At 46.3% G+C, this 25,796-nt stretch overlaps 1 protein-coding gene across 4 annotated transcripts in view; it reads right to left on the reverse strand.

The window, feature by feature from the left end:
- DGAT2 (diacylglycerol O-acyltransferase 2) overlaps positions 1-14,202 on the reverse strand; it is a 53,089-nt gene extending 38,887 nt beyond the window's left edge. Inside the window, exons 1-2 of one of the 4 annotated variants that reach the window (XM_075919540.2) lie at positions 13,969-14,201; positions 8,987-9,037 (exon numbers count right to left, since the gene is read on the reverse strand). In XM_075919540.2, the coding sequence (XP_075775655.1) occupies positions 8,987-9,037; positions 13,969-14,008 (91 nt within the window). In that variant the 5' untranslated portion in view covers positions 14,009-14,201. Of the gene's footprint in view, positions 1-8,986; positions 9,038-13,968 lie in introns of all 4 variants that reach the window. The other 3 variants (XM_075919539.2, XM_089775783.1, XM_089775782.1) reach the window with 3 other exon arrangements.
- Between the last annotated feature and the right edge of the window lie 11,594 nt (positions 14,203-25,796).

Here is a 25,796-nt window from a genome sequence, read left to right on the forward strand (position 1 = left end):
TCTCAGACCCCACACCCTCTCCTGCATCCCAGTCTCCTACCCCAGCTCCTTTCTGCACCTAGCCTCCATACCAGACTCTGCACCCCCTCCATAGAAAATGGTGGCCCTTGAACACTTACCAAAATCCTGGAGTGCCCCCTCCCCATCAAAAATTATCGCTCACTCCTGTGCTAGCCTCTAATAACTGACTTCACATGGCATGCTATAAAAACCATCACTGGATGCTCAAGATGTGGCCTTACATTTAGTTGGCTTTAGGCACAAGAGCTGTACACGATTAATTTGCCAGGAGTGTTAGTGCACAAGTATCTTTACATTTTCCTTTGCAATGAGCCAAGCAATTTTATGCAAAGTTGGATTCCAGAAGAGATGGTAAGCGTGTTTGGGGGCACACACTGAACTATTCCATAGGGACAAGAACTAGTAGGAAAGCAGTAACTGGATAGGAAGCTTTCTTTGTCCGCGGCCTGAGCCAAGCTCAAGATGGTCATTAAGGAGACAAGCACCCAGATAGCTTGCAAGAGGAGTGTCTGCAAGAGGAGTGTCAATTTAGTCCCTAAAGGATGTTAACTCAGAGTCTGTACTAATTGGCCCCCTTGCTGATAATCCCAGCAGAGGCATTAAGGGCTAATGAGTATTAAGGCACCTCAGTGGAATAGTGAACCCTCAAGGCTTCTCCTCCCTTTGCAGCAATCTTTAGGGCACGGGATCTCTGCAGGCATCAGGAGCAAGGAGACAGAAAGCCCCTTGTTCAGTTATGGAGCACATGCTCCTCTGTCACTAAGGGGTCAAGGGCACTTTCCAGGGACTGAGGAAGCCCTAATTGAGTTTGTCCTCTATCCCCAACCCAAAGAAACAATGGGGGAGGGGAAGAGCTTCGGATGCCAAGTTGTTACAGCAGCTCCAAGGCTCCCGCCAAGTCACTGCGGGAGGAGGCGATGTACAAAGGGATACACAGAGAGGTTGTCATAGGTCTTCCAGCAGGTCAGTAACAGTCAGCACTAGATTCCCAATGCAGAGGGCTGTCTGTTGGAGGAGTGCCTTGCCTCTAAATGGTCCAGCATGATGCTGCTGATCCTCCTCCACCCAGGTGACCGTAGAAGGTAACACTGCTGGGGGGGGGGGGGGAGAGAAGGATTCACTCCCTCCAACCTGCTTATTAAGTTCATTAACAGACCAACTGGAAGAAATCTTTGTACTGAATGTTGACTGACTTACAGTGTGAATGTGAAGACCATCTAAACTACAGTAAGCAACGAGAGACAGGTGGTGGAATGGAAGGAAGCTGCCTCCATTTACAACTCACATGCAAATACAACAGTCAGAGGCAGGTCCAAATTGGAGAACAGAAGCAGGAACTAACCAAAGACATTGCAAGTGTACTAGAGAGGAAGTCAATCAGCTCAAGAGAAAGGAAGCATGTTTTGCCTGTTCTGAAATGCACTATTTAGAGGCGTGTCTGTTTTGTAATTAGGTTTAATAGAGACATTAAATGAATTCAAAAAAGTCATTTCCAGTAGAAAAACTGAACCCAAATACAACAGAACATGGCAAGATTTGGAGAACAGTTTAAAAAAAAAATGCAGCTCTAAGACTCACAGCTTCTCCTTGTTTTGAGTTGACAGGTGCATTTGATGAAGATATGTATAAACAAACTGAAAGTACCACAGAGTAATTTCAGCGGTTGCAAGTAAGGCTAGTCAGATATTTAAAGGGGCACTGTGCTTCTTTGAAGATGCCAGGCTCCCAATTAGTACTGGGTGGAGGGGTAGGTTACCAGCAACTCTGCAGTATTCCTTAGAGACTTGATTCCCCCTACTACTTTAGTTTGGAAAGAGAAAAGGGAACACAGTACTAGGAGGTAGATGCCAATTACAATTTAAGTTTCCACCAATGAGGGCAGTGTCTTTCAACATGCTATTTAGCCTCCTCACCCCCCAATCTTGCTTACCTTGCATCTGATCCTGCTCCCATGTAAAAAAAAAAAAAAAAAAATCAATAAGAAAACTATTGACTTAAGAGGGAGCTGAACTGGATTTCTGTCTACAGAAAAGGGAAGATACCTGATTTCATAGCATTGCAAGGATCATTAGTATCTAGTAGTAACAGCAGAAAGGCAGGTCTCTTGTATCTCAATTATACAAGGCACTTGTGATGTTGGCAACATCAGACCCTAGAATAGGATCTGAGGATCCTCAGGAGTTGCAAGCATCAACCTCAACCTTAAATCCTGCTTTGCCTCTGGCATTTATAATGGTGTTAGTTAAAAATACTCTTTAGATATGGGGGGGGGGGGGGAATCATACAGGCTTGCTATGTGAAAGGTGTCACCAGTACCAAAGTTTGAGAACCATTGCTCTAGAAGTTAAAGGCAAGGAGGAATCTGATTGTTTATCAGCTTGAAGTGAATTCCGTTAAACCTGACTAGCAACCTGTCCTCCCAAGGGGAGGGGGAAAACTTTCCTAGCGGGGAATAAGCAGCCAGGTGTTCAAGTGGACACATCCAAAACAAGCAAGGAGGCTTAACACCACAAGATTAGTATGTGGTGAATTGTAACTGAAGTCTGTAAAGGAATCCAATAAATTGCAGGCATTTAGAAGTCAGGTGGCGTGGCTGAGACTATGCAGATTTAGGATTACAGCCCGAGGTGATTATGTACCTAGACTTAGGAGAAAGGATCTTCCTTTGGTAACAGTCACCTAAGCCAGACAGCTTGGCTCTCTGCTTCTTGGAGTCAGAAGTAGTTTGTTTTACCTAGCTGAAGAGTGAGAATTGCAACAGTTGTAGAGACCAAGGCAGCAAAAATATTCTACTCCTTAGTTTAAAAATGGGGTCCAAGTCCAATGTGTTGTAGAACTGCAAACCAACATAGGCAACTTGTGTAGCACCCAGGAGGTGCACTGCCACCCCAGGTCCCTTCCAAAAGATTTTGCTAAATGGGGTACCGCCCTCCCTGTAGCCCTCCCTGCACCTCTCCTCTCCCAGCAGGGGGGGGGGGGGGAGTGGGAGGGCAGCAATATGGTGAAGAACTTCACCAGCAGCTTTCCCCTGCTGCTTGAATGTGGTGCTGAGTGATGACAGCAAGCATGGAATCATGTGGGCCGGAGTGCAGGGCATCAGGTAAGCCCCCCCATTACCTCACCCCAGCGCTCTCCATGATCTGCAAAATGTCCTTATCCCAGTTTACCCCATTTCACAGGGTTGCCATATTAAGGAGGTTCAAGTGTATAAGCCTAAACTAGCTGTACCTTGCATGTCTTCTGAACAGCTCCTCTGCAATAATCAGAGTGGTACAGGCCAATCTTATCCTGTATCCTGCCTCCAGAAGTCCCCAACACCAGTTACAGGCAGTCCCCGGGTTACGTACAAGATAGGGACTGTAGGTTTGTTCTTAAGTTGAATTTGTATGCAAGTTGGAACTGGTATATATTGTAGGGGAAACTCTAGCCAAACATTTCTCCAGAGCTCAGTTTTATTCTCCCACACCTCACTTCCCTCAGTCCTTTATTCAAGCGGAGGTGTCTGCTAAGAAAAGCCGCTCCGCGTCTCCCTGGTCTGCTGGGGGGGAATCAGCTAGTGGGGGGTTGCCTCACCCCATTTGTAAGTCGGGATCCGATGTAAGTCGGATCCATGTAACCCGGGGACTGCCTGTACTAGAGAGAAAGACCTAGCACACAGTCAAGTGTGCAACACCTCACCCTGGAGTACAGTTTCCTCTTGGAGACAGCCAGTAATTTGTTTGTGCCAGATGCATGAAATTGTAATTTTATCCTAGCAGATGCAGGTGCTACTATTCAACCATAACTAGACCCATCTCTGATTAAGTGTCTTGACACTCCTCGGAGTGGGTCCCTATCCTATTTCTTTCTCCTAAATCGGGGGGGGGGCGGCGGGGGGGGGGGGGGGAGAGGAGCAACCCATTTAACAAAAAGAGCTAAAACAGTGGCAGAAAACATGAGAAGAGTCGTATCAGAATTGTCAAGGGGGAAGGAAAAAAAGCTGCTCCTTTAAGGAACAAGCTTAGACTTTTTGGCCATATCAGACTCCCTGTGATGACTGCCATCTTGGGCACCATTTAGAATTGCTGCCCCAGTGAACACAGGGAGACCAGGGGTCATTGGAGGGGGGGGGGGGGAGCAGATGCGCAGGAGCGGCTTCACAAGCTGCACTTTTGGGAGAGCTGCAGTTTGGCCACCCCTGTCCTAAACCAAGCATGGGTTTAATGCTATTAGACTTGTTCTTCAGCATTTCTTGGATGCTATGCAGATGGGCTATTTACTGACAACCCCTAATACTGATGTAACCCACACACCTGGGGCTATGTCTAGACTGGCCCCTAATTCCGGAGAAGTCATGCAAAGCAGGTAAGTCAGAATAGGGGAAATCCGCGGGGGATTTAGATATTCCCTGCAGGATTTAAACAAACATGTCCGCCGCTTTTTTCCGGCTTGGGGGAAAAGCCGGAAAAGAGCGTCTAGACTGGCGCGATCCTCCGGAATAAAGCCCTTTTCCGGAGGATCTCTTATTCCTACTTTCAAGCTGGAAAAAAGCGGCGGACATGTTTGTTTAAATCCCGTGGGGGATATCTAAATCCCCCGCGGATTTCCCTATTCTGAAATACCTGCTTTGCATGACTTTTCCGGAATTAGGGGCCAGTCTAGACGTAGCCCCTGCTGGGTGTGGTGCACTGTCCTATCTTATGCACTGAAACCACTTAGAGAAAAGCTAACCGTCAGCTGGCTTTTGCAATAGAGGCTCATCTGCTAAGCTCCAGAGGTCACTGATTCGATTCTGCCTGCAGATGACCGGGGTCTATTGGTGTTACATTGGGTATTGCCTATTGTTAATGTGCCACCACCAACAACTTGAAACTTCATTATGCATCATTTGTGAAACAGGCTCTGAATGAATGCTTCCTTGATATTGAACCCAGAGTCTCTGGGTACGTTACTGTAAATACAATTGCTCCTGTCTTAGATTTGCTATAGATTCAGCTGATGGAATGATGTTTTGCTTATTGTAGTTAAATCAGCTGGTGTTGGGTTACAAGTTATATAATGCAGGAATTGTGCAATAGTCACCAATGCTTGTAAATGTGGGAATCCAAAAGAGACTGCATTTAGCCTAGTCTCAAAGGAAGGGGAACCTTGTCAGTTTAAAAAACTTCAGCCAAAGAAGGGCTCAAATATCAGTTATGAGGGTAAGAGGGGAGGGCAGGATTTCCAACCAGTGGCCAACAAGGTGGTAGCAGCAAGGCCTGCTCCCCATGAGCAGCCAGCAGGGCAAATAAAATACCTCTACCTCCCCCCACCCAGGATGGGAGGAGAACTCTGGGGAGGCACTGACCAAAGGCAGCAATTGTGAGTGGGGTGCAGAGACAGGGACTTTTGGGGTCCTGAACTTATGAACCCGAGAGGAAAAGGACACTGCCCCACCTATTGGGGTGGGACTTTTACCATGGGCAGTGGGTAAGGTAGGCAAGGGAAGGCATTGCCTTCCCAAAACTGGCTATGCTGCAGAGCCACCTAGGAGGGGCTGGGGCCGTGCATCAGCCCTGGAGGCTGGGGCCATGCTAGCCCTCAGCTCAGGTTGCATGGGGCTTGGCTGGGGAGGGAGGGGGGAGAAGCGTGCTGAAGGGGTAGCCTAGTTTAGGGCAGGGGTAAGCAATAATTTTTGCTGTGGGGGGGGGGAAGGGGGCGGCCATCCAAGATTTTGGAAAGTGGTCAAAGGGCCGCACTCTTCCACGATATTAATGGAGCAGATGTGGGATCTGGAATGCAGGTTGGGTGCAGAAATGAGCTTGGGGTAAGGGACTGGGGTGCAGGGGGAAGACTGGAGTTTGGATGAAGCAGGCAGTTGTGGCCTAGGGCAGGGGACTGGAGTGCAGGAGTTTAGGATGTGACCGGGAGTAGGAAGGGATTGTGATCTGGGGCAGGAGATTGGGGTGCCAGAATTGGGAGAGGGTATGGACATAAAAGGAAGAGAGGGTTTGGGTATGTTGAGGGGTAGAAAGATGGGACAGGAAAGGGCAGGGATGCCAGAAGGTGGCTGTGGCCAAGAGACTTACCTGCCAACTGCCAAGCGAACCTGCCTGCAGATTTAAAATGTTTCCCAGCCAGCCAGCCAGCCCGGCCCTGTGCTTCCTGAATAACTGAGCCCAAGAGAGGGGGCGTAATTCTTCTTAGCTGCCTGTTATTCTAACAAGCAGCTCCCATTGTCTGGTTCTGCCAGAAACTGGCCAGCGGGAATGTGCTGGGGGCAAGGCAGCTCCTAAAACTTCCCTGCGGCCACGTTTCTGCAGGGTGCAAGAGCCAAGATGGGGAGTCTGCCTGGGGCTCTCCACTGCCTCTGCAGGCTGGATCCAGCCTGTGGGCTGTATTTTGCACAGGCCTGGTCAAAGGGTATGGCTTTGGGCAGAAGGGGCAAGGCTTCAGCTTGCCTTTTCCAGCTGGCCTTTCACCCACTGCTAATGACTTACTCATGTTTTATATCTGTGAACCCTCTTTGATGTTTTTCAGAAATTAATGCCCAGTTACTTCCATCCCTATGGAGGATTTCTCTACAACAGACTTTGTGCTTGCAAGTGGGGAAGTAGAGTGTCTGAGACTCAGGTATGGTGTGTTAGTTTCCCAGGTAACTGGGAGGGGGGAGGGGCTCAAGCCAGTTCTGTGTTGGATCAATGAAAACAAACACCTTAGATACCAAACCCAGCCCTGACTGCTTCTATGCCTTGTACCTCACAGTGAAGAGATACATAGTCCAGAGCAAGTGCACAGTAATGAAATCTTGCCAATTAATAGCTCTCAACAGGTTGCCAAGAGTTTTAGAAAGGGACTCAATTAGGGACACATTACTCCAACAAAATAAAAGCCTATGATTAAGTATTTACCAGAAGGTTTTCCAAAATGAATTACTTTGAAGCTGAACTGTAATACACATGAGTTTAACTCCATGTGTGCTGAAAGTTTAACCAGCTTTCTGGCATGGAAAGTTTTAGATTTGGTCAGAATTCTAAACAAGTACTCTCCAGTACATTCGTGTGGGACAGAATGAGGTCTTCTGGGATATCAGATACTGCAGTAGATAGTAAGATTCTTGGTAGTAGAGAGAGTTGGAGATCCCAGAGAGATTTGTTAGAGATCATTTGTGAAGTTGGCTACTCTGCACATCTTAATCTCTGAAGTCTTCAGCTCACGAGGAATCACTAAACAAGTGGAAGGAGTAAGTTAACCAAGAAGTCCCCTCTCCCACTTTAAGTACAAGGTGTTGTAAGTTACATGGAGTAATACAGATGACAAGTGTACAGTTGATAAGTGTAAGTGTCATATTCCAAGCTACTAGTGTATAGTTTGAATGTCCTTTCCTAAAAACTTAAGAAAGATGCCCTACTCATCCAGCATCCCCTTTCCTTTTCTGTAAGGGAATGAGACTGGTTCTCTTTAGTTATCCACAGATGGCTCATTTATCAGGAGATATCAGGAAGCTATGGACTGACCTGGTCTCTGATCATCATTTATATTAATCACATCTCTGGGTCCAAAGTTTAATCCTACAAAAATAGGAGTGTCCATCTTCTACTGAAGCAGTAATAAGACAGTTAGTAACTGCTCTTTGGTCCCATTAGCTAGCTGCTCCATGTTGGAATGTTGTGGCCAGTCATTCCAGAATGCCATTCCAGAATGGGCCTACATACAGCACAGTCTCCCACCAAATAACGTTGAGCATGGCCTGAGCAATCATGCCTAGAAGGTAAAGCTCTTCAAGATGACAGGGTCCGGACACTGAATGTTACCACTTCCTGTGCCCAGATGCATGAACAACTGAAGCCCTTCTTTACACCTAATTTAAGATTTGGATAATGTATCTGCCTTTGTCAGTGTCCATATAGAGCAGTGATTCCCAAACTTCCCCCCGCCCATGGAGGAAGCCCTTAAAATAATTTTTCATATCCCGAGGAAGTTTTCATATCCCTATGAAAACATTTGCTTGGCCAGAGAAAGTTGAAAGCAGAGGCAGCGCAATCCAATTACTGCTAAATTGTCAAGAAAATTTTTAAAGAGCTGTTTATATGTCAGCTTACATTGTAAGATTTTTTTTTTTTTATTTATTCTACAATTTCTTGAGGAACCTCTGACGATGGTCTGTGGAACCCCAGGGTTCTGCTGAACCCTGGTTGGGAAAACAGATACAGAGCATCAGGCATCTGTTAGCAGTAAGAAACAACACTGCCTTCAAAATCTCCCTTCAGTACTTGTCAACTTGAAGATAGAGGACCAAATTCACTTTAGGCTTCAACATGAATGCAGTAGTAGATTTTTGTTAAGGTCACATGAGGCTCAAAGACCTTCCTTGAGAAGTAAAACAGAAGGTCTGGTAAGAATACCACCAGCTCAGTGATTTGTAACTACTTCACTCAATTTCACACTGCACTTTTCCACCTCGTCCCCCCCAAACCCCCACCCCCACCCTGTGAGTTCCACTTGGATATTCCAATTCAGTCTTAACAGTTTTTCAAGCTATACAGCCACTGGCAGGCTGCCCATTTCTTAGCATCTTAAAGACAGCCTTCCAGCATGAGTATCTGTTTGTGGTAGCCAATAATCCAGCACAATCTCCTTCTTATGGAATTCCCTTGGAAAGATGTATCCAAGTTACAGCTCTGGAGCCCAGACCTTAAAGGGTTTAAGAGTAGATATGTTGCAATATTTCCTCAAGTCCTGCATGCTGCTCAGACCTGGAAACAGACTGGTACACCTTAATTTCCTAAATTGAAGCACCCTACAAGGAAGCAGATATTGAAGTAAATTTTCTAGATAGAGGCATGATTTCCCTGCAGCAGTTAAGTGGAAGTAAGCAATAGTAAGGACACATTTCCAGTGGCATTGCTGGTTATTTGAGAGAGACCAGAAAAAAGTGATCTAGGATACTGAGTTGGTTGTGCCTTTTTGCCAGACTTCCTCACTCCTCTTCAGAGACATCACTCACCTATTCTGGTTCCTAATACAGCCTCTTCCCATTCATGCTTGGTACCTGAAACTACAAGCAGAACAGCTGTTGATCCTTAAGCCTGGACTTACAGTGGATTTTAAGCTTCCACTGTAAATTCTAATAAAGACTATTTACATCAGTGCATTTTCATTTGTACTAATGCACCTTATCCTGGTGCTGGACTGGTGTAAATCACACTGGTGCAAATTAATGCCCATAAGTAATTTATTTCAGGGCCCTTGCAGAACACACTGTCCCAAGAATTTATTGCTTTTTGAATTAAACAAAACTTGCTATGAGGATTTACACACAAGTGCTAAGGCAATTAAAATATCTGGCAGGGTTATTAATAAAGTGTCAGCTATTGTCTCTATGAGCAATTAGCATTCAGTTTGATTGGGAATGATTTTATTGTAGGCTTTATTCAAAGGAGATCGAAGAAGAAATGACTCCTTTAGGTTTGCTCAGTAGAGCCATAAAGAAGGAACACTGGGCTAAATCCTCACCCCATATAAATGGACTAGCACTAGTGGAGCCAATGCCTTACACTGGTTTACAGTAGCTCTAGGTCTCTGGCCCCGTTTTACAGCAGTTATTTACGGACTAGCAGAAAGGGATGGTTTCAGAAAGGTGTTTTGCCAGGAGGTGTGTCTGCCCTGGCCAATCACTGAACAAGACCTGGACAGGTACTGCAAGAACATGCCACAGGAACAATCCTATGCGATCCACCCAACACAGAAAAACTGAACAGTTCTGATCTGATGGTTAGCAGCAAACTGGTGAGTTCGCAAGCTGCTTCTAGTCCCACTGATTGTTTCGTAGCATGCTGCTCTCCAGGAGATGTTGCACAGACAAGTTTTGATTGAGACGGCCTGCCCTAAACTCCAGTGGATTCAGAACAGTCAGGTCTGTGCAGAACCAGAGTTGTTTTGGAAGGTGGTTTGCCAGTGGCACAGCCTGGCTACATTATGCTGATCGCAGCTATTGTAGAGAATTCCGTTTTGGCTTGGGACATGTTTCAGCCCAGCAGCGGCCAGTGGCAATGCTTAAAGCCAGAGAATGACAATAGTAGGAAGTGGCACACACAGCAGCAAATGGGGCCAGATTAGCCTGTAGCACTTGGGGGCACATGTCCAGAGCCCAAAGGACAACTAAGCTTCAAGTCCAACTACAGCATTGCTTCCAGCTCTACAGCATGCTGCATGCCAGAGCCTCTTTGCTCATGCTGTGCACTATGGGATAGCACAGTACAAACACACAGGAAGTCCTTGATTCACACACCCCAACAGCAATGCTCATTAATCCTGTTTGACCTGCACCCCCCAAAGGCATCTTTGCTAGAGTGGTGAAAGTAGAGGCATCTAGCTTCCTCCTGAATATAACCACACCCAGTGCAGGCCAGGGGAGCCGGTGTGAGGCAGGTGACAAGTGCAGCAATTCCCCCCCTCCCCAAGGGAGCAACCCCTAGGATGCAGGCCAGAGGGTGGTTGTCGGGCTGCGCTCTCCTACCTCTTTCAGGCAGTAACCCAAAATGCACAGAATGTGCATGTGACCCTGCAGCATTCAGAGGCCCCTGGATCCTGAGCACACAGCTTATCAGGATTGTCCTTGGTATCTCTGGACTCTACACCACTTGAACACTCTAGAGCAATGGGGCTGCACATTTCACTGCAGAGGTAAGCCTGGACCTTGCTGTGCACAGCAGCAGCACAGATTCTCCCCTTCTCCCCCACAAGTTGAGGAAGAACAGGCTGCAGCATCTGTAGTGCTAAAAGCAACCTGGTATCATCCCTCAACCTGAAGTCTGTGTCACAAGAAGTTATCTATACTTTGAATAGCTTGCCCTCAGTTTCCTCACTTAAGAGTCCAGTGTAGACAAATCTATGCAGTGAACTCAAACTAGGGCTTCCACCCATTGCTAGTATTTGATGTACATCCCCACACAGAAGATGCTTGAGGAAACATTTTAAATCCATTCCACTCACTCCCCCCTTTCTGGAGCATAAGGCAGGGAGGAACTCAGCCCTGGGCATCACTTCTGACCCATCATTTGAGTGTCGTAACTCATCTCTTCAGAGAACAAACCTGGAGACTCCAAGTGCCTATCTCCTGGAAGCAATGACAGATTAGCGCCCCCTCCCCTTGTGTAAGCATTACACAAACATCTAGGCTGTGTCTACACTGGCATGAATTTCTGGAACTGCTTAAAACAGAATACTATTCCGTTTTCAGTTTTTCCAGAAAAGGAGCGTCTACATTGGCAGGCTGCTTTTCCAGAAAAGCGCTTTTTCTGGAAAAGCATCTGTGGCCAATGTAGACGCGCTTTTCCGGAAAAGACTACTGGGCTGTCTACACTGGCCCTTTTCCGGAACAGTGTTCCAGAATAAGAACTTATGCCCAAGCGGGAGCAGAATAGTTTTTCCAGAATAGCGGCTGATTTTGTACAGTAGAGTGTCGTTGCTTTTCCAGAAATTCAAGGGCCAGTGTAGACAGCTCACAGCTTATTCCAGAAAAGCGGCTGATTTTCCGGAATAAGTGGCCCAGCGTAGACACAGCCCTAGTGAGACCGTTCCTGCCCTAACAAGCCCACAATGTAGATCGACAAAGACAGGCGATGGGAAGGAACCCAAGGCAGATGGGTGAAGAGATTTGCACAGTGTCACACAGCAAATCAGTGGCAAAACTGAGAATATAATCCAGGACTGCTGACTTCCAGCTCAGTGCACTTATCCACGACATCACAGTAACTCTAAATCCCTGTGCCCTGCAAGATTAATCCTACTGAACCCAGTTTCTGTAAGAAAACTCATTCCTGGGGTTTGGGAGAAATCACAAGTCTTCAGAACATCTGTGGAGGGGCCCTTCTTGTTTTTACAGACAGGCTTTTAAAGTTTGTGCCCTCCTCCCCCCACAAATTAGAGCTGTGAATAGCTTGCGAGCCTAGGAAGTGGTGACATTTAATTAACTTGCACCATGGAAGGAAGCTGCTGTTACCAAGGCAATACCATCCACCCTGGTCTTATGGCTTCCAAGGTGAACAGTCTCAGACTTGTGGGAGAGAATTTACAAGTGCATCCATGCAGATCTGAAGGGGAAAACTGAATGATCTGCATGGAGAATTAAGGCAGCTTTCCTTCTCCACATCAGATTATTTTGAGTTAAGGCCAACTACACTATCCCTAAACTACAGGTCATTTTAAAAAAAAAAATGCACATGCCCTAGATACATGAACATATTGGCTCAGAACCAGCCTTATGAAGGAGGAACCACTGAAGCCTATCAGGTGAGTATTACATATTTGATGCCTTTCATGAATGATTTACTCTATTAAAAAAAGACTGGAATACAGACACATTATTGCTGTTTGCATTGCATTGTCAGCCCATGTCATAAGCTCTCTCCTCAGAGAGCGGCACCTGAGAATACCTCTGCTTTTATCCATTTACCACAACTTTATGCTTTTTAGTTATTAAATGCCAAGTGTTCTTAGTGCTGAACAAGACAGCAGAATACCATCTTTCCAAGATTCTACAATCTGTTCTGCCTATTAGTAAGCTAATCCTGGACAAGTTACTTTACCTCTGGTCCCATGTCTATGCAGCTAGCCAGAGCAGAAGTGGTCTCAACAGGTAACAGCACAATGGAGTCTCCAGGCCTCACTGTGGTACAGTCCATCACAGCACTTGTGATTTTTAAAAAGATGTCAATTTATCAAAGTTCAGTAAAACTAACTGTGGTAGCCTCTGCTACTGCAAAGGGGACTAAACATGGTTTTCTAAAGGGTAAAGAACAGACTGAGGATTAGTAAACATTTGTGCTTGCTAAGTTTATTGCTGCTGTAACTTCAGAGTCCTTGTTTCCTGACACTCAAGGCAGCTGTAACACAAGCTTCCCCTCACTGCTGTTTCCAATTACCTCAACCCTGAGGTCAAGGTTTGATCTTACCTAAATGGGGTATTCAGGGTCTGTAGCAGAAAGATCAGAAGCAGAATCCCAGGTTGGTGAGGAGAAATTAAAGTCAAGAGCTGACACCACAGCTAAGAACCACCAATCCCATTTCACTACAGAAGTGAGCAGGGAATTTCACATTGGTGGATAGAGGTGAAAGGAAGTCCTAGCCACCAACCTATGCTACCCTGGATAAAAACCTATTTTCAGACTTAATCGTTACAATGCTTTAGGGAGATGGCTATCAGACACTTCTCTCTAGCTTCTTCCTATTGCTACAGAAACAGGAAAGATAGCATCTAAGACACTTAATAAAGCATGAACAGTGGCTTTCTAGCAACAGTCATTTGCAAAAGTTTGCCAATAAAGCTACTGTACTCTTCCTCCTGCACACAGATACCTGCTTGATGGTAAGAAAATGAGCACCCCAGAGGCACTGTGTCAGGAACACATCAAACCAGAACAGAGACACTTGTGACAGGCTTTGAGGCAACAGCCTGACAACACCAGCAATTATTTCAGGACTCTCTGAAGATTAGGGCCCAAACCTGCCACTGCAGAAGCCTGTCAAAACTACAAACAGCACTATTCGAGGCACTTTCCTCGCCACACTGCTACAGATGTAGCCTCACAACATCTAGCTCTAAGGCTCTGACCCCAACATCCCTCCCAACATGCAAAGCCAGGGCACTAGGCACCTGCCACAGACACCCCTCCAGAACACCTTACTCAACCCTAGGCAGGAAAGCCACACAGGGGACAGGCGTGGGCACAGAATGCCAATGCACCCGCCAGCCCACAGCAACCCCCTGCAGCCACATCGCAGCTCCCTGCCTGCAGAAGGAGCATCATGCTGGTCCCTCGGCTTCCCCATTCAAAGCCCGAGAGCTAAGACTGGCCCAACTCATTGCGCTGTGAGCAAAGAGGCTGGGTCGGCTGCGCGGAGGCTCGCCCGCGGCTGGTCCATACAGCGCCGTATAGCCCCGCCGGGCTCCAGCACCGGCCGCCCACGCTCGGAAGGCTGCGTTACCTCGCAAGACGCCCGAGTAGGCGGCGATGATGGTCTTCATGATTCAGCGACGGCGCGCCCCGGCCAGGTCCATAACGCGGCCCCGCTGGGGCCCGGGCATCCGCAGGAGGCACAGACCGGAGCGCAGCCCCGACTCCCTACACCGCCCCAGCCAGCCAGCCAGCACCCGATCTGCACGACCTGGCCGGCCGCGGCGACCGCTTTATAGCGGCGGGCAGGGAGGGAGGGAGGGGCGCGCAGGCGCCCTGCCTGTCTCTCTCTGGGGGATTGTGATGCAGCTGCCGAGGCCGGAGGCTGCTAGCCAGCGGTGTGCAGGGGAGTGTGGCAGGCAGCGTGAGCGTGTTGCATAGGGAGTTTGCTCCCGAGGGAGCTTTAGACACATCGATAGTTTAATAAACCGTGTTGCACAAAATCCCGGGTGTTGCAAGGGGGTAGCGGGGGAGGAGCGATTTCAGGGTCAATGTCTTGCAAGCCAGAGGAAATTCTCTCCCCTTTCTACGTCCCGCGTGGGAGGTGCGTGGATCCCCCCCCCCCTTTCCTATCTGCAGGTAAGTGGCAGTGAATCCCCCCTGCTGCAAGCGCCGCAGGGACAGGGCAGCAGAACGGGAGGGGGGGGGGGGTTCCTCCCTAGCTGCCCCTGCGGCTGCCGCCTCGCTCGTGGGGGCACTTGTATCGCTCAAACTCTTGCTATGTAGATGGATCCACACTGTGGGACTTTGCACTAGCTGCAGATGTGCCAGGTGCTGCAGGGTGTGTTATGTAAAGGGTTCCTTAGGCCCACCGCATTGCAGAACCTTCCAGATCCTGACTGCTTGCTTTCCCCACCACCCAGGTGTGAGGTGAAAAACCACAGTCCAGCGAGTAAATGTTTCCTTCCTGTTGGGCAAACTTTTTTTTCTCCTCAGAGCTACACAAAGTGTGTAAGAAAATAATATTAGTCAAAAATCCTGTGTGGGTGCTATATACTTTTAATATGAGTATCATCTGTTAGTGAATAGAAAAAGGGTAATACTGGGTCAGACCAAAGATCCATCTAGCCCAGTATCCTGTCTGCAGACAGCGGCCAATACCAGATGCCCCAGAGGGAGGGAACACAACAGGTAATCCTCACGTGATCTGTCTCCTGTCACCCATTTCCAGACAAACAGAGGCTAGGGACACCATTCCTACCCCTCCTGGCTAATAGCCATTGATGGACCTAACCTCCGTGAATCTATCTAGCTCTTTTTTGAACCCTGTTAAAGTCTGAGGGTAGGTCTAGACTGTGTTGCTATTTCGGGATACTGGAAGTATCCCGAAATAGCAACGCCATGTCTTTAAAAGCACTTGCTAGTTCCCGAGATAGCAGACACTCTATTCTGGCATCCCTGTAACCGGTTAAGGGATTTGTTGGAAGAGTGCCTTATTTTGAAATTTGGTGCTGTGTAGACAGTGCTAAATTTCAAAATAAGCTCTTTTGACTCCTAATAAGCTATGCAATTTGCGTAGCATAGTGCAAATTGTGTAACTTATGCCAATAAAGTTGCTGTCTAGATTCACCTGTAGTTTTCACAAAATCCCCTGGCAAGGAATTCCACAGGTTGACTGTGTGCTGCTGCCTATTAATTAAATTTGGTGGCCCCTAGTTCTTATATTGTGGGAATAAGTAAATAACTTTTCCTTATTCACTTTTTCCACACCAGTCATGATTTTATAGACCTGTATCATATTCCCCCTTAGTCTCCTCTTTTCTAAGCTGAAAATTCCCAGTCTTTTTAATCTTTCTTCATATGGGACCCGTTCCAAACCCCATATCATTTTTGTTGCCCTTCTCTGAACCTTTTCCAATGCCAATATATCTTTTTTAGATGAGGCGACCACATCTGTACATAGTATTCAAGATGTGCGCTTTTCATCTTTGTGTGTGTGTGTGTGTGTGTGTGTGTGTGTGTGTGTGTGTGTGTGTGTGTGGTGCATACATGCTAATTTACTGTTACTGATCAAACTGTTCTCTAGTGGTACATCTACACCGCACGGCTATTTTGGGATACTGGAGTATCCCGAAATAGCAATCCTGCATCTTCACTGCAAGCCCATTATTTCAGGCTCGCTATTCCGATGCCCCTGTAAACTTCTATGAGGAGTAAGGGACATTTCAGAATAGTGCTTTATTTCAATGCCCAATGATGAAATAAGCTATTTCAAAATAGTATCGAAATAAGATACGCAATTTGCGTAGCTCAAATTGTATATCTTATTTCGAGTTACAGTGCAGTGTAGACACACCCTTAACGCCTGTTCCAGCTTCCATTAAAGTCAGTCGGATTCTTGCCCTTGACATTAGTGGGAGTTGAATCAGGTCCTTAGAGTTGGATCCTGCCCTGAAAGAGGAGCTTTGTTATTGACAGCAGAGGGAGCAAATTCAGGCCCTTTTTATCTCAATGTTCTTTTCTCTAACTTGGGGATAATATTACCGACCTCTCTAAAGTGCTGAATGTTGCTGTTACTTTTGAAATCCCCACTAGGGCTGTAAAATCCCATTTAATTAGTTAACTGGTTAAACATTGTGTTTCTCTGGTTAACCCAATGAAGAGGGTGAGCAGGGGAAGGGAGCCGCAGCAGACTTCTCCCCACTGATGCGGGCTGCTCCAGCAGGGCTGGAGCGTCCCTGCCCACAGTATGCCAGGAATAGGCCAGCCGTAGACTGGGGTTGCTCCTTCTGGGCTAGAGTGTCCCCCGTCTGTGGCAGGCGGGGGCTGCTCCAGCCCCCACTGGTTAACTCTAGGAGGCTTACTGGTTAACCGGTTAAACATTCACATCCCTAGTTCTCACACTTCCAACATGGGCTACAGCAGTGCTAGCTTCCTCCAGCTGCTTCAACCCTCAACTAGCAGCAACTACATTTAGGGGTGAGCTTGGGTTATGTTCTTGTCCATGCAGTCACAGCATCCCTGCCAGCAGTAAGGCAAGCTAGGCAATCACTTTTTGGCATGGGGACACCCTTCTATTAGGATCTGGACTGAGATCAACAACTCATTTCACAATAAGGCGACCAGACAGTCAACAGATGGTTCCAAGTTTTGGTCGCTACCATCCTGTGCTGGACTCAAATCAGTGACCTAGAGGTAAAAGGCTTTGGGTTTTCCCCATAAGCAGTCCCCCAAGCCATTACTATATTCACCATTTGGTGCCAAAAGGGCATTTAGAAGAGTCCTGTTGGCAGTCTCACTCTTCTGTTGTAATATGTACCAAAAGGGAATATTACAACAGTCTGTCTGGAAGTTTTGTCTTGCCCTGCCACTCCTGGATATAAACTATAGAGATGCCTCATGCATGGAAAAACCCATTGTTACAGAGTACTTGAATCATCCTATATGAAAAAGGATGGGCAAGGAGTATGGATTTCATCAGCAAGCCGAGCTACCGTGATTTCTGTGGCTTGTGTTATACAAACTAAAGGATCACAAGGGTCCCTTCTGGCCTTGGACTCTATGATCATCTATCTCTGAACATCTATTGCCATATGTTTGACAGTGACTAGGTTAACTGCTCCATCAATGAGCTCTCCAGCCAGCATCTATGTGCTTTCACCCATGCTGCCCCACAGTCGGAAGATCTTTATACACATCTGCAAAACTAACTCCTTCAAGTCTTTCCTCCAAACTCTTCCTTGTCCTGGTGCCTAAAAAAACTTGACAGCAGTGAGGGCACTGGCATTCTCATTGCCTATCATGCTCACTGTGCTGTTTCCTTGTATTCCATCATCAGTCTGTGTGTATCCAGCTTTTAGTTAGATTGTAAGCTCTCTTTAAAGTAGGAGCTGTCTTTTTGTGCTGTATTTGTACAGTACCTAGCACAATGGGTGCTGGTCCATAACTAGGACTGCTAGGCAGTACAGAGATATAAATAGGTGTGATGGATAGAGATGTGGATTGCCAAGGCTAACTTTTTGCTGTTTTTAATCAGGTTTCTCTCACTGCACCCAATAACCACAAATTAAAGTTGATTACAGTGAGCAAAATATCACTCCATTTACTGAATATCTAACAAATCTAAGGCAAGCAGGAGCAAACTGTATTTAAATAGACATCCCCAGGGCCTCTTCCCCCTTTCAACTAGTTTTAAGAGAAGCATTGCTTCAGATCCTGCTTACAGTTACATTGAGTTTTTCCACTTATGCTTGCAGATGTTTATCACACCATGATCAAATGATAACTCAGCCACCTTTAACAAAGACATGCCACTTTCCCCCATCAATTGAGTCTGGCACAGAGTATTCACTCATACTTGAGTGTAACATGATCTACAAGATGCCATCTGTGGAAAAAGCCTTTTCTGATATCAGACTTGCAAGCACAGAATCTAGAAATGAAAACACCTAGTAGGTCATCAAGTCCATCTCCTGACTCTGCACGGCCCTAGGCTACAATACTGCTTCAAAGGTTACTTGCAGAGATAAATGAAACTCCATGTGACTTTCTGCTCTTTGACAAGATTCCTCCCCTTCCTTTTCTCCCCTGTAATTTTAGTGCTCACAGAGGGGCTAGATTAACAGATTTGATGGCTGAAGTCCTGCTTCCAAAGAGGTTCTGTGGGTACAACAGTGACAGGTTTCCCACACTACCCTGTCAGTAGACCTGAACATAAAGTGGAAGGAACACCTGTGTGATGGAGAAAGGGTAGCTTTTTAGCCAGTTCACTTAATAGGTAGCAAGTTTAAAACAAACAAAAGGAAGTTTTTCTTCGCGCAGAGCACAGTCAACCTGTGGAACTCCTTGCCAGAGGATTTTGTAAAGACCAGGACTTTAACAGAGTTCAAAAAAGAGCTAAATACACTCATGGAGGATAGGTCCATCAAAGGCTATTAGCCAGGATGGACAGGAATGAGGTCCCTAGCCTCTGTTTGTCAGAAGCTGGGAATGGATGACGGGGAGGAATCACCTGATTACTTGTTCTGTTCATTACCTCCGGGACACATGCCATTGGCCACTGTTGGAAGACAAGGTACTGGCCTAGATACATTTTTGGTCTGACCCAGTATGGTCATTCTTATGTTCACTTATGTTTGGTACATACTGCCAATTCCAAGCACTATATAGAGATAGGTAAGTGCTGCTATTTGTATTTTACAGAAGTGAAAACTGAGATACTGAGCAGTGAAATGCTCAGTCCAAGATCACATCACAAGTCAGTGGCAGAACTGACTATAAAGTCCAGGTGTCCCAACCAATGTTCCCTCTATTTTTCATCCATGTACAGAATAAATTTTGTTATGTGTACCAAGATGTGCAGATATGCACCATCAGTAGAAACACATGCTGCCAGCTGTGTGCACTTTGCTGATCAGCTGGGCAATATTTGAATCTCTCCTGGGTGACCACCCAAGGGCTCAGTTTATAGGGAACACTGGTCCTAAACTCCAATCCTGTTCCTAATACAGAGAGAAATGCTGCCTCCCTTAGAAAGATATTGTAATGGTCTGTTCAATACAATACGTCACTTCCCCTCGGTTTACACCACTGATTTCAAAGCAGCTATTTCTGAATCACATCAGTGTAAGGGTATGTCTACACTGCAACACTATTTTGAAATAACTAGCACTATTCCACAATAACTTAGTCCGTGTCTATACAGCAGGCAATTATTTCAAAATAGTATCAAAAACTGTCAAGCTGAAGGATTTCTTTCTCCATCTCCTTTAACCCTCATTGTATGAGGAGTAAGGGAAGTCGGAGGAAGAGTGCTCTATTTCGAAATAAGATATTTCGAAATAAGATACGCAATTGACATTAGCTCAATTAGCGTAGCTTATTTCCAGTTAAGCCCTGCAGTGTAGATGCACCCTTAGGGTGGGGTGGAAAGAGAAAATTGGGCTCCCAAGGTTTTGTATGTTTATTTAAATAATTCAGAACTCGAGTATTACAAACTGAGCTGGAATCCAGCAACAAAGCAGGTTTTTCCCTTCTGTTGGAGCACATCTTCTATTATTGTTGGGTTGTGTCTGAAATGTCCTTTGTCAGCATCTTTCATCAAAGTGTTCTGAGAACGTAACTGCTCCGGAGCAGTTGAGCAGCCCGTGACAGACCATTATATTACATATCATTCGATAAGAGAGGGGTTTTCTGCTGCATCTTTACAGCAGGACAGCAAAGACTCGTTTGTCATAAATAAGGGAGGCTTTGATCTAGTATTAGGAATGGCCAGTTCCTTCCCAAGATTACTTGATTGTACTGTGTAACTCCCAGCCTCTGTCCAAATTAGAGCAACATTTGATTTCATGTTTCAATCCAGGCATCACACAGAACGTGTCAGCAGCAGTATAATGTGGTTGGGCCAACACAGCATCTACCATGCCCTCAGCAACAGCTCACACACTGCCATGGGCATTAATGTTTATACTTGAAACTTCCAGGTATTAATTCGAGGATAGCAAGAGACTGTACAAACATCTTTTCTCTTCCATGGCCTCTTTGTGAAATAGATAGATAGACAAGTATTATTCCCAGTTTTCAGATGAGGGGAAAGTGAGTATTTGGGCTCTGTGCATGTGAACTCCAGTCCCCAACTACCAGCCCCGATGATTGCTAGGCCACTAATAGCTCCAATGGAGAATACGTCTAGTGGATAGCAGTGTGGGCTAGTGGGCTGAGCACTGGACTGGGAGGCAACAGTTTTAGTCTGGTTTGGTCACTTGTCTTGAGCAGGTCACTTCCCTGCTCTGTGCCTCAGTTTCCCCAAGTTAGGTGGTGGAACACCTGTTTTCCCACAGTTTGTGGACCAACTAGGGGCTTAAATGGAAGACAGGTTTTTTGGCACCTGAGGTATGGGGGGTGGGGTAAGCAGAGTGCATGCCCCAAGGCGGAAATGTAGGTACCAAGGAGACATTTACCATGAAAACCTAGGCACTGAGTGAGTTTTGTTGTGTACAGGGTTGAATCCAAAACTGGGACTAAGGTGCCAGCGCAGATATAGGGCTCATCTACACAACACCACATACTGGACTTTGGGTATGAACTGTCAAACACTCTTCTGTGCTCTGTCTGCCCTATGTAGGCCCTGCTGACGAAATAAAAGATACTTGGTTCATGTCAGTGTAGTCCTGGCTGAAACTGGACTACATGGGTATGTCTACACTACCACCCTAGTTTGAACTAGGGTGGTTAATGTAGGCAACCGAAGTTGCAAATGAAGCCCGGGATTTAAATATTTTAAATATATCTCGTGGAACGAGGTGCCGCGTGGAACGAGGCGTAACGGTAGTTCGAATTAGAAAGCCTAATTCGAACTACCTACTCCGTGCCGCATGTAGCCGCGGGCACGGAGTCCGAACTACCGGGGCTTTAAAAATGGCAGCGCCCAGCAAGATGCAAATGAAGCCTGGGATATTTAAATCCCGGGCTTCATTTGCAACTTCGGTTGCCTACATTAACCACCCTAGTTCGAACTAGGGTGGTAGTGTAGACATACCCCATCAGTGTAAACTAGGTACCATCTGGTTCATAGCAGCAGCGGCTGCACAGAGCACTTATAGCACCACATGTTAGAGCACTCAGCAATTCATCCCCCTATAGCCCGCACTGCAGTGCTGTGTAAACAAGCCCTTACGCACCTAACTCTGGGGTTTAGGCACTTAAATACCTTTGTGGGTCAGGGCCTTTCTTTGAGATACATGGATGAAAAGTAAGACTAGGCATTCTTTTATCTCAACTCTTCCCTCCCCCCACCCACACCTTCATAACATCATTTGGATTTTAGCAAGGACTGTGTTTCTGTTTTAAATGCCACTCTTATAATCTCTTGATACTTAGTGATTATATCTAAGTGTGCATGTTTGTCCTTCAAAGAACTTGCTAAGAAAAGAAAGATTAGCAGGGCACCAGTGTTATCCCTCAATCTTTTGGAAAATTTTACTTTTTGATGGACTATTATGTGCACATCACCCTATTATACAAAATGGGAAATGACAGCTTAGGAAGGAGCACAGCAGAAAGCGATCTTCTTGAATCAGTTCAATACTGTTGCAAAAGAAGCAGCAGCAGCAAAGATCACTCTGAAATGTATTAGCAAGAGTGTTGTAAGCAAGACACGAGAAGTAATTCTTCCACCCTGATTAGGCCTGGAGTAGTGTGTCCAGTTTTGGGTGCCACATTTCACGAAAGATGCAGACAAATGGGAGAAAGTCCAGAGAAGAGCAACAAAAATGATTTAAAGTTCTAGAACACATGACTTATGAGGGAAGATTGAAAAATAATGTGTGTGGTTAGTCTGGAGAAGAGAAAGCTGAGAAGGGACATAACGGTTATCAAGTATGTAAAAGGAAGAGGGAGAAAAATGGTTCTTAATCTGTGAGGATAGGACAAGAAACAATGGGCTTAAATTGTGGCAAGGGCAGGTTGGGTTGGTCGTTAGGAAAAAACTTCCTGTCAGGGTGATTAAACACTGGAATAAAGTGCCTAAGGAGGTTGTGGAATCTCCATCACTAGAAATTTTTAAGAGCAGGTTAGATAAACAGGTGTCAGGAATAGTCTAGATAATACTTAGTCCTGCCATGAGTGCCAAGGACTGGACTAGATAGTTCTATGCTTCTATAGGAGCACATAACTGAAGGCTAACTGCAGCATTTAGTTCTATAGGACTTCTAATTTCTATTAGAATAGCCACAATAGACTTCAGTTTAACTTTTCCTTTGGACAAGCTTTCTAAAAGCCTAGGTCTTCTCTAGTATTGCACTGCAATAGGTACCACCCTGGGGAAGTACTGTCTGTAAACCCTGGTCATTGGACATCATCCCATGATTTTCTGCTCAGGACTGTGAAGTATTACTGTGAGAGAATGCTGCAGCATGGTCAGCTGAGACTGGAACAGAGCATGCCCTTGCCATGGTGTAAAAAGTTGTTGGGCCCATTTCTCAGCCGACGTAAATCAGCCTCAAACATTTAGGCACCTAACTTCCATTAAGTCCAGTGGAATTTAGGAGCCTAAATAAGCTTGAGACTCTCGTCCTAAGTATTTCAGATCAAACTCTCAGTGTATGTTGCACAAGACTAACAACCAGCAAGCAGATTTTCACTTGCTACCAGTTATAGAGGCTGGTGTCAACCCACTGTCATAGGAGAGAAAGTCCCTGAAACATATGAGTCATTTGATTTTAATGAGTCATTTGGTCCTTGCACTGAATATGGTCAGTGCATCACCAGCATCCATTGATAGTACACTATATATTTCTCTCAAGTTGTTCTACACAGCCTATCACTTAACGGCTAACCACTTTCTGGGCATGTCTACACTACAAAGTTAATTCAGAATAACAGCAGTTATTTCAAATTAACTTTAATAGCGTCTACACAGGCAAACCGCTATTTCGAAATAAATTTGAAATAGTGGAGCCCTTATTTTGAATTTGGTAAACCTCATTCTATGAGAAGTAACTCCAAATTCGAAATAGCTATTTCAAATTAAACGCTGTGTAGTCACTTAATTCGAAATAGGGGGCCTCCAGCCCTTCCCAGGGAGCCCTGGTGGCCACCCTGGGCACAACCAGGAAAACTTACTCTCCGGTCTCCCAGCTCTGGAGCCATTAAAGGGGTAGACCCTGGCCACAGTGCCTGTGCCAGCTTCAAGCCTGCCAGCCCAGAGCCAGCAGTGGCCACTGGGGCCCCTGATCCAGTGGCCCCAAAACATGAGCCAGCAAGCCACTGGCAGCCAGCCCTCCACTGCTCCCCAGGAGCAGTCTGCCAGCTCCCAGGAGCCTGACAGGGGCTGGAGAAAGCGGGTGCCTTCCTGGTCCAGGGTGGAGATCATGGACCTTATTCAGGTTTGGGGGGATGCCCCCAACTTCCATGATCTCAGCCCTAGATGGAGGAACATAGCCATCTATGGCAGGATAGCTGCCAGCCTGGCCACCAAAGGCCGCATGCGAACCCAGGAGCAGGTTAGCATGAAAGTCAAGTTGATCTGGCGAGACCCCCAACCCTGAGCCCTGAGCTTCCCCTCCCCCTTCTTCCCCTTGCTTCCCCCTTCCAGCTCCCTCCTCCCAGGTTTCCCCCTCCCCTCTTCCACTCTCTCTCTTCCCTTCTCCCACCTCCTTTTCCCAGTCTCCCCAGAAGTTTATCCCCCCCCAGTTTCTATTTTTGAACATACGTGCCTTTTATTTGACATCAGGAAGGGGGGCTAGGGATGGATAAGTGGAAGGACGTGAGGGAGGAATGGGGCACAAGCCCCTGGTGGGGAGGACCAGGGAGGCTCTGAGGACTTCTCTGGGTTGATGCTCTCCCTCAGGGCCTCCTGGATCCTGACAGCCCCCCGATGGATCCCCCCGGATGGCAGACTGCAGCAAATGCAGCCGGGCTGATGGCAACAACCCCACAAGACACACAGGTGTGCTCAGGGGCAGCTTTGGCTCCATGTGGCCGAGTGCTGTGGTGTCCCGAGTTCGGGCACTCAGGGCACTCCAATACAGGACTGTTTTGCTGTCCCTCATCGAGGTAGACAAGCAAGCGGGGAACCCTGAGACTATCTGTCCGGGGTGGGGGTAGGGTCCCTTTAAGCACAGAGCTCAGTTAGCCTCAGGCAGCAGCCCCCCACACTAAGTCCTAACCTGATGCCCTGCCGGCACTGGTTCCGGCCAGCCTTAACTTCGGTTCAGAGTCCACTCAGTGTGGACGTGCTATTTCGAAATAGCAAAACGCTATTTCGAAATAGTTTTTGTGTATAGATGCGTTATTTCGAATTAGCTTAATTCGAATTAACTAATTTGTTAATATTAAGTTAATTCAAAATAGCACTGTAGTGTAGACATACCCTCTGTGAAGCAATACAGTCAATACAAACCTAGCACCCATTTAGAAGTCACTTTTGCTAGTAGGGCAAAGGGCGTGTAATGTATTGGTAAATGATGCAACTGCAGCACTAAGCAGAAAGCTGTACTTTTTTTATAGCATTTGGCTCTTTTTTATTTGAAAAGTTAAATAAAACTGTTGAAAGTCCATAGATTGTGAAGTGTAGGCACTCCTTCCTCAGCTACCCTACTGGCTTCTGTTCACAGTTGGAAGCAAAGGTCAGATAGAATGTGGGCTGAGCTGTGTTAAAAAAAGAAAAAGAGGGACAGTAACAGGCAGTAGATTTATGCAGGTTCATGAGTAGTGCCAGATTTCAGAGGTCTGTCCCCTTGCCATAGTTCAGCAGACTATCGATTGTCTAAAATTAGAGCTCATAAAGATGGACTGTCTGGTTAAAGTCTTTTATTCCTGATTCACGTCCACGAGGGCTTTGCCTGGACAAGGAGGGCAGAATTCACAGAGCTGATCAAAGTTTTATCATCACAAACGTTATTTTTTTAAGGAAACGGCTTTTCAACTCAAATGAAAATTTTCACGTTTTATTGCAAATTATGCATTTTCCCACTTCATTTTTTTGGGGGGGAGGGGTCTCTCTCTTGCCAAAAAGGGAGGTGGGGTGGGAATGGAAGTGAAAGTTTCCATTTTTGCTAAGAAGTTCCATGAAAAAAAATTCTTAAAAGAAATTAATCTTTTTCCATTTTAAAAATTTTCATGGAAAATATATAGCACTGGAAGATTTACCTGGCATTGCCCGGCTCTGTCAGGTCAAGGAGCTAACGATGTAGGGGAGGAGAGGGGACAGGAGTCTGCCGGCCTGGGTGTGCCTCAGTGCTCCATCTCAGCCAGAGCAGCCCCTGTCAGTGGTGGGCCCAGCCCGAGCATGATGCAGGCAGGGGCGCAACAACCCAGCAGGGCCAGAGCGCCCCCCCCCCCCCAACTATTCCCCTTTAATGAGTTAACTGATTAAACATTAGGTTTAATTGGTTAACTAATTAAATGGGATTTTATATC

The sequence above is a fragment of the Pelodiscus sinensis genome, chromosome 1 (genome assembly GCF_052426305.1).
Source record: "Pelodiscus sinensis isolate ZL-2025 chromosome 1, ASM5242630v1, whole genome shotgun sequence".
Taxonomy (NCBI): Eukaryota; Metazoa; Chordata; order Testudines; family Trionychidae; genus Pelodiscus; species Pelodiscus sinensis.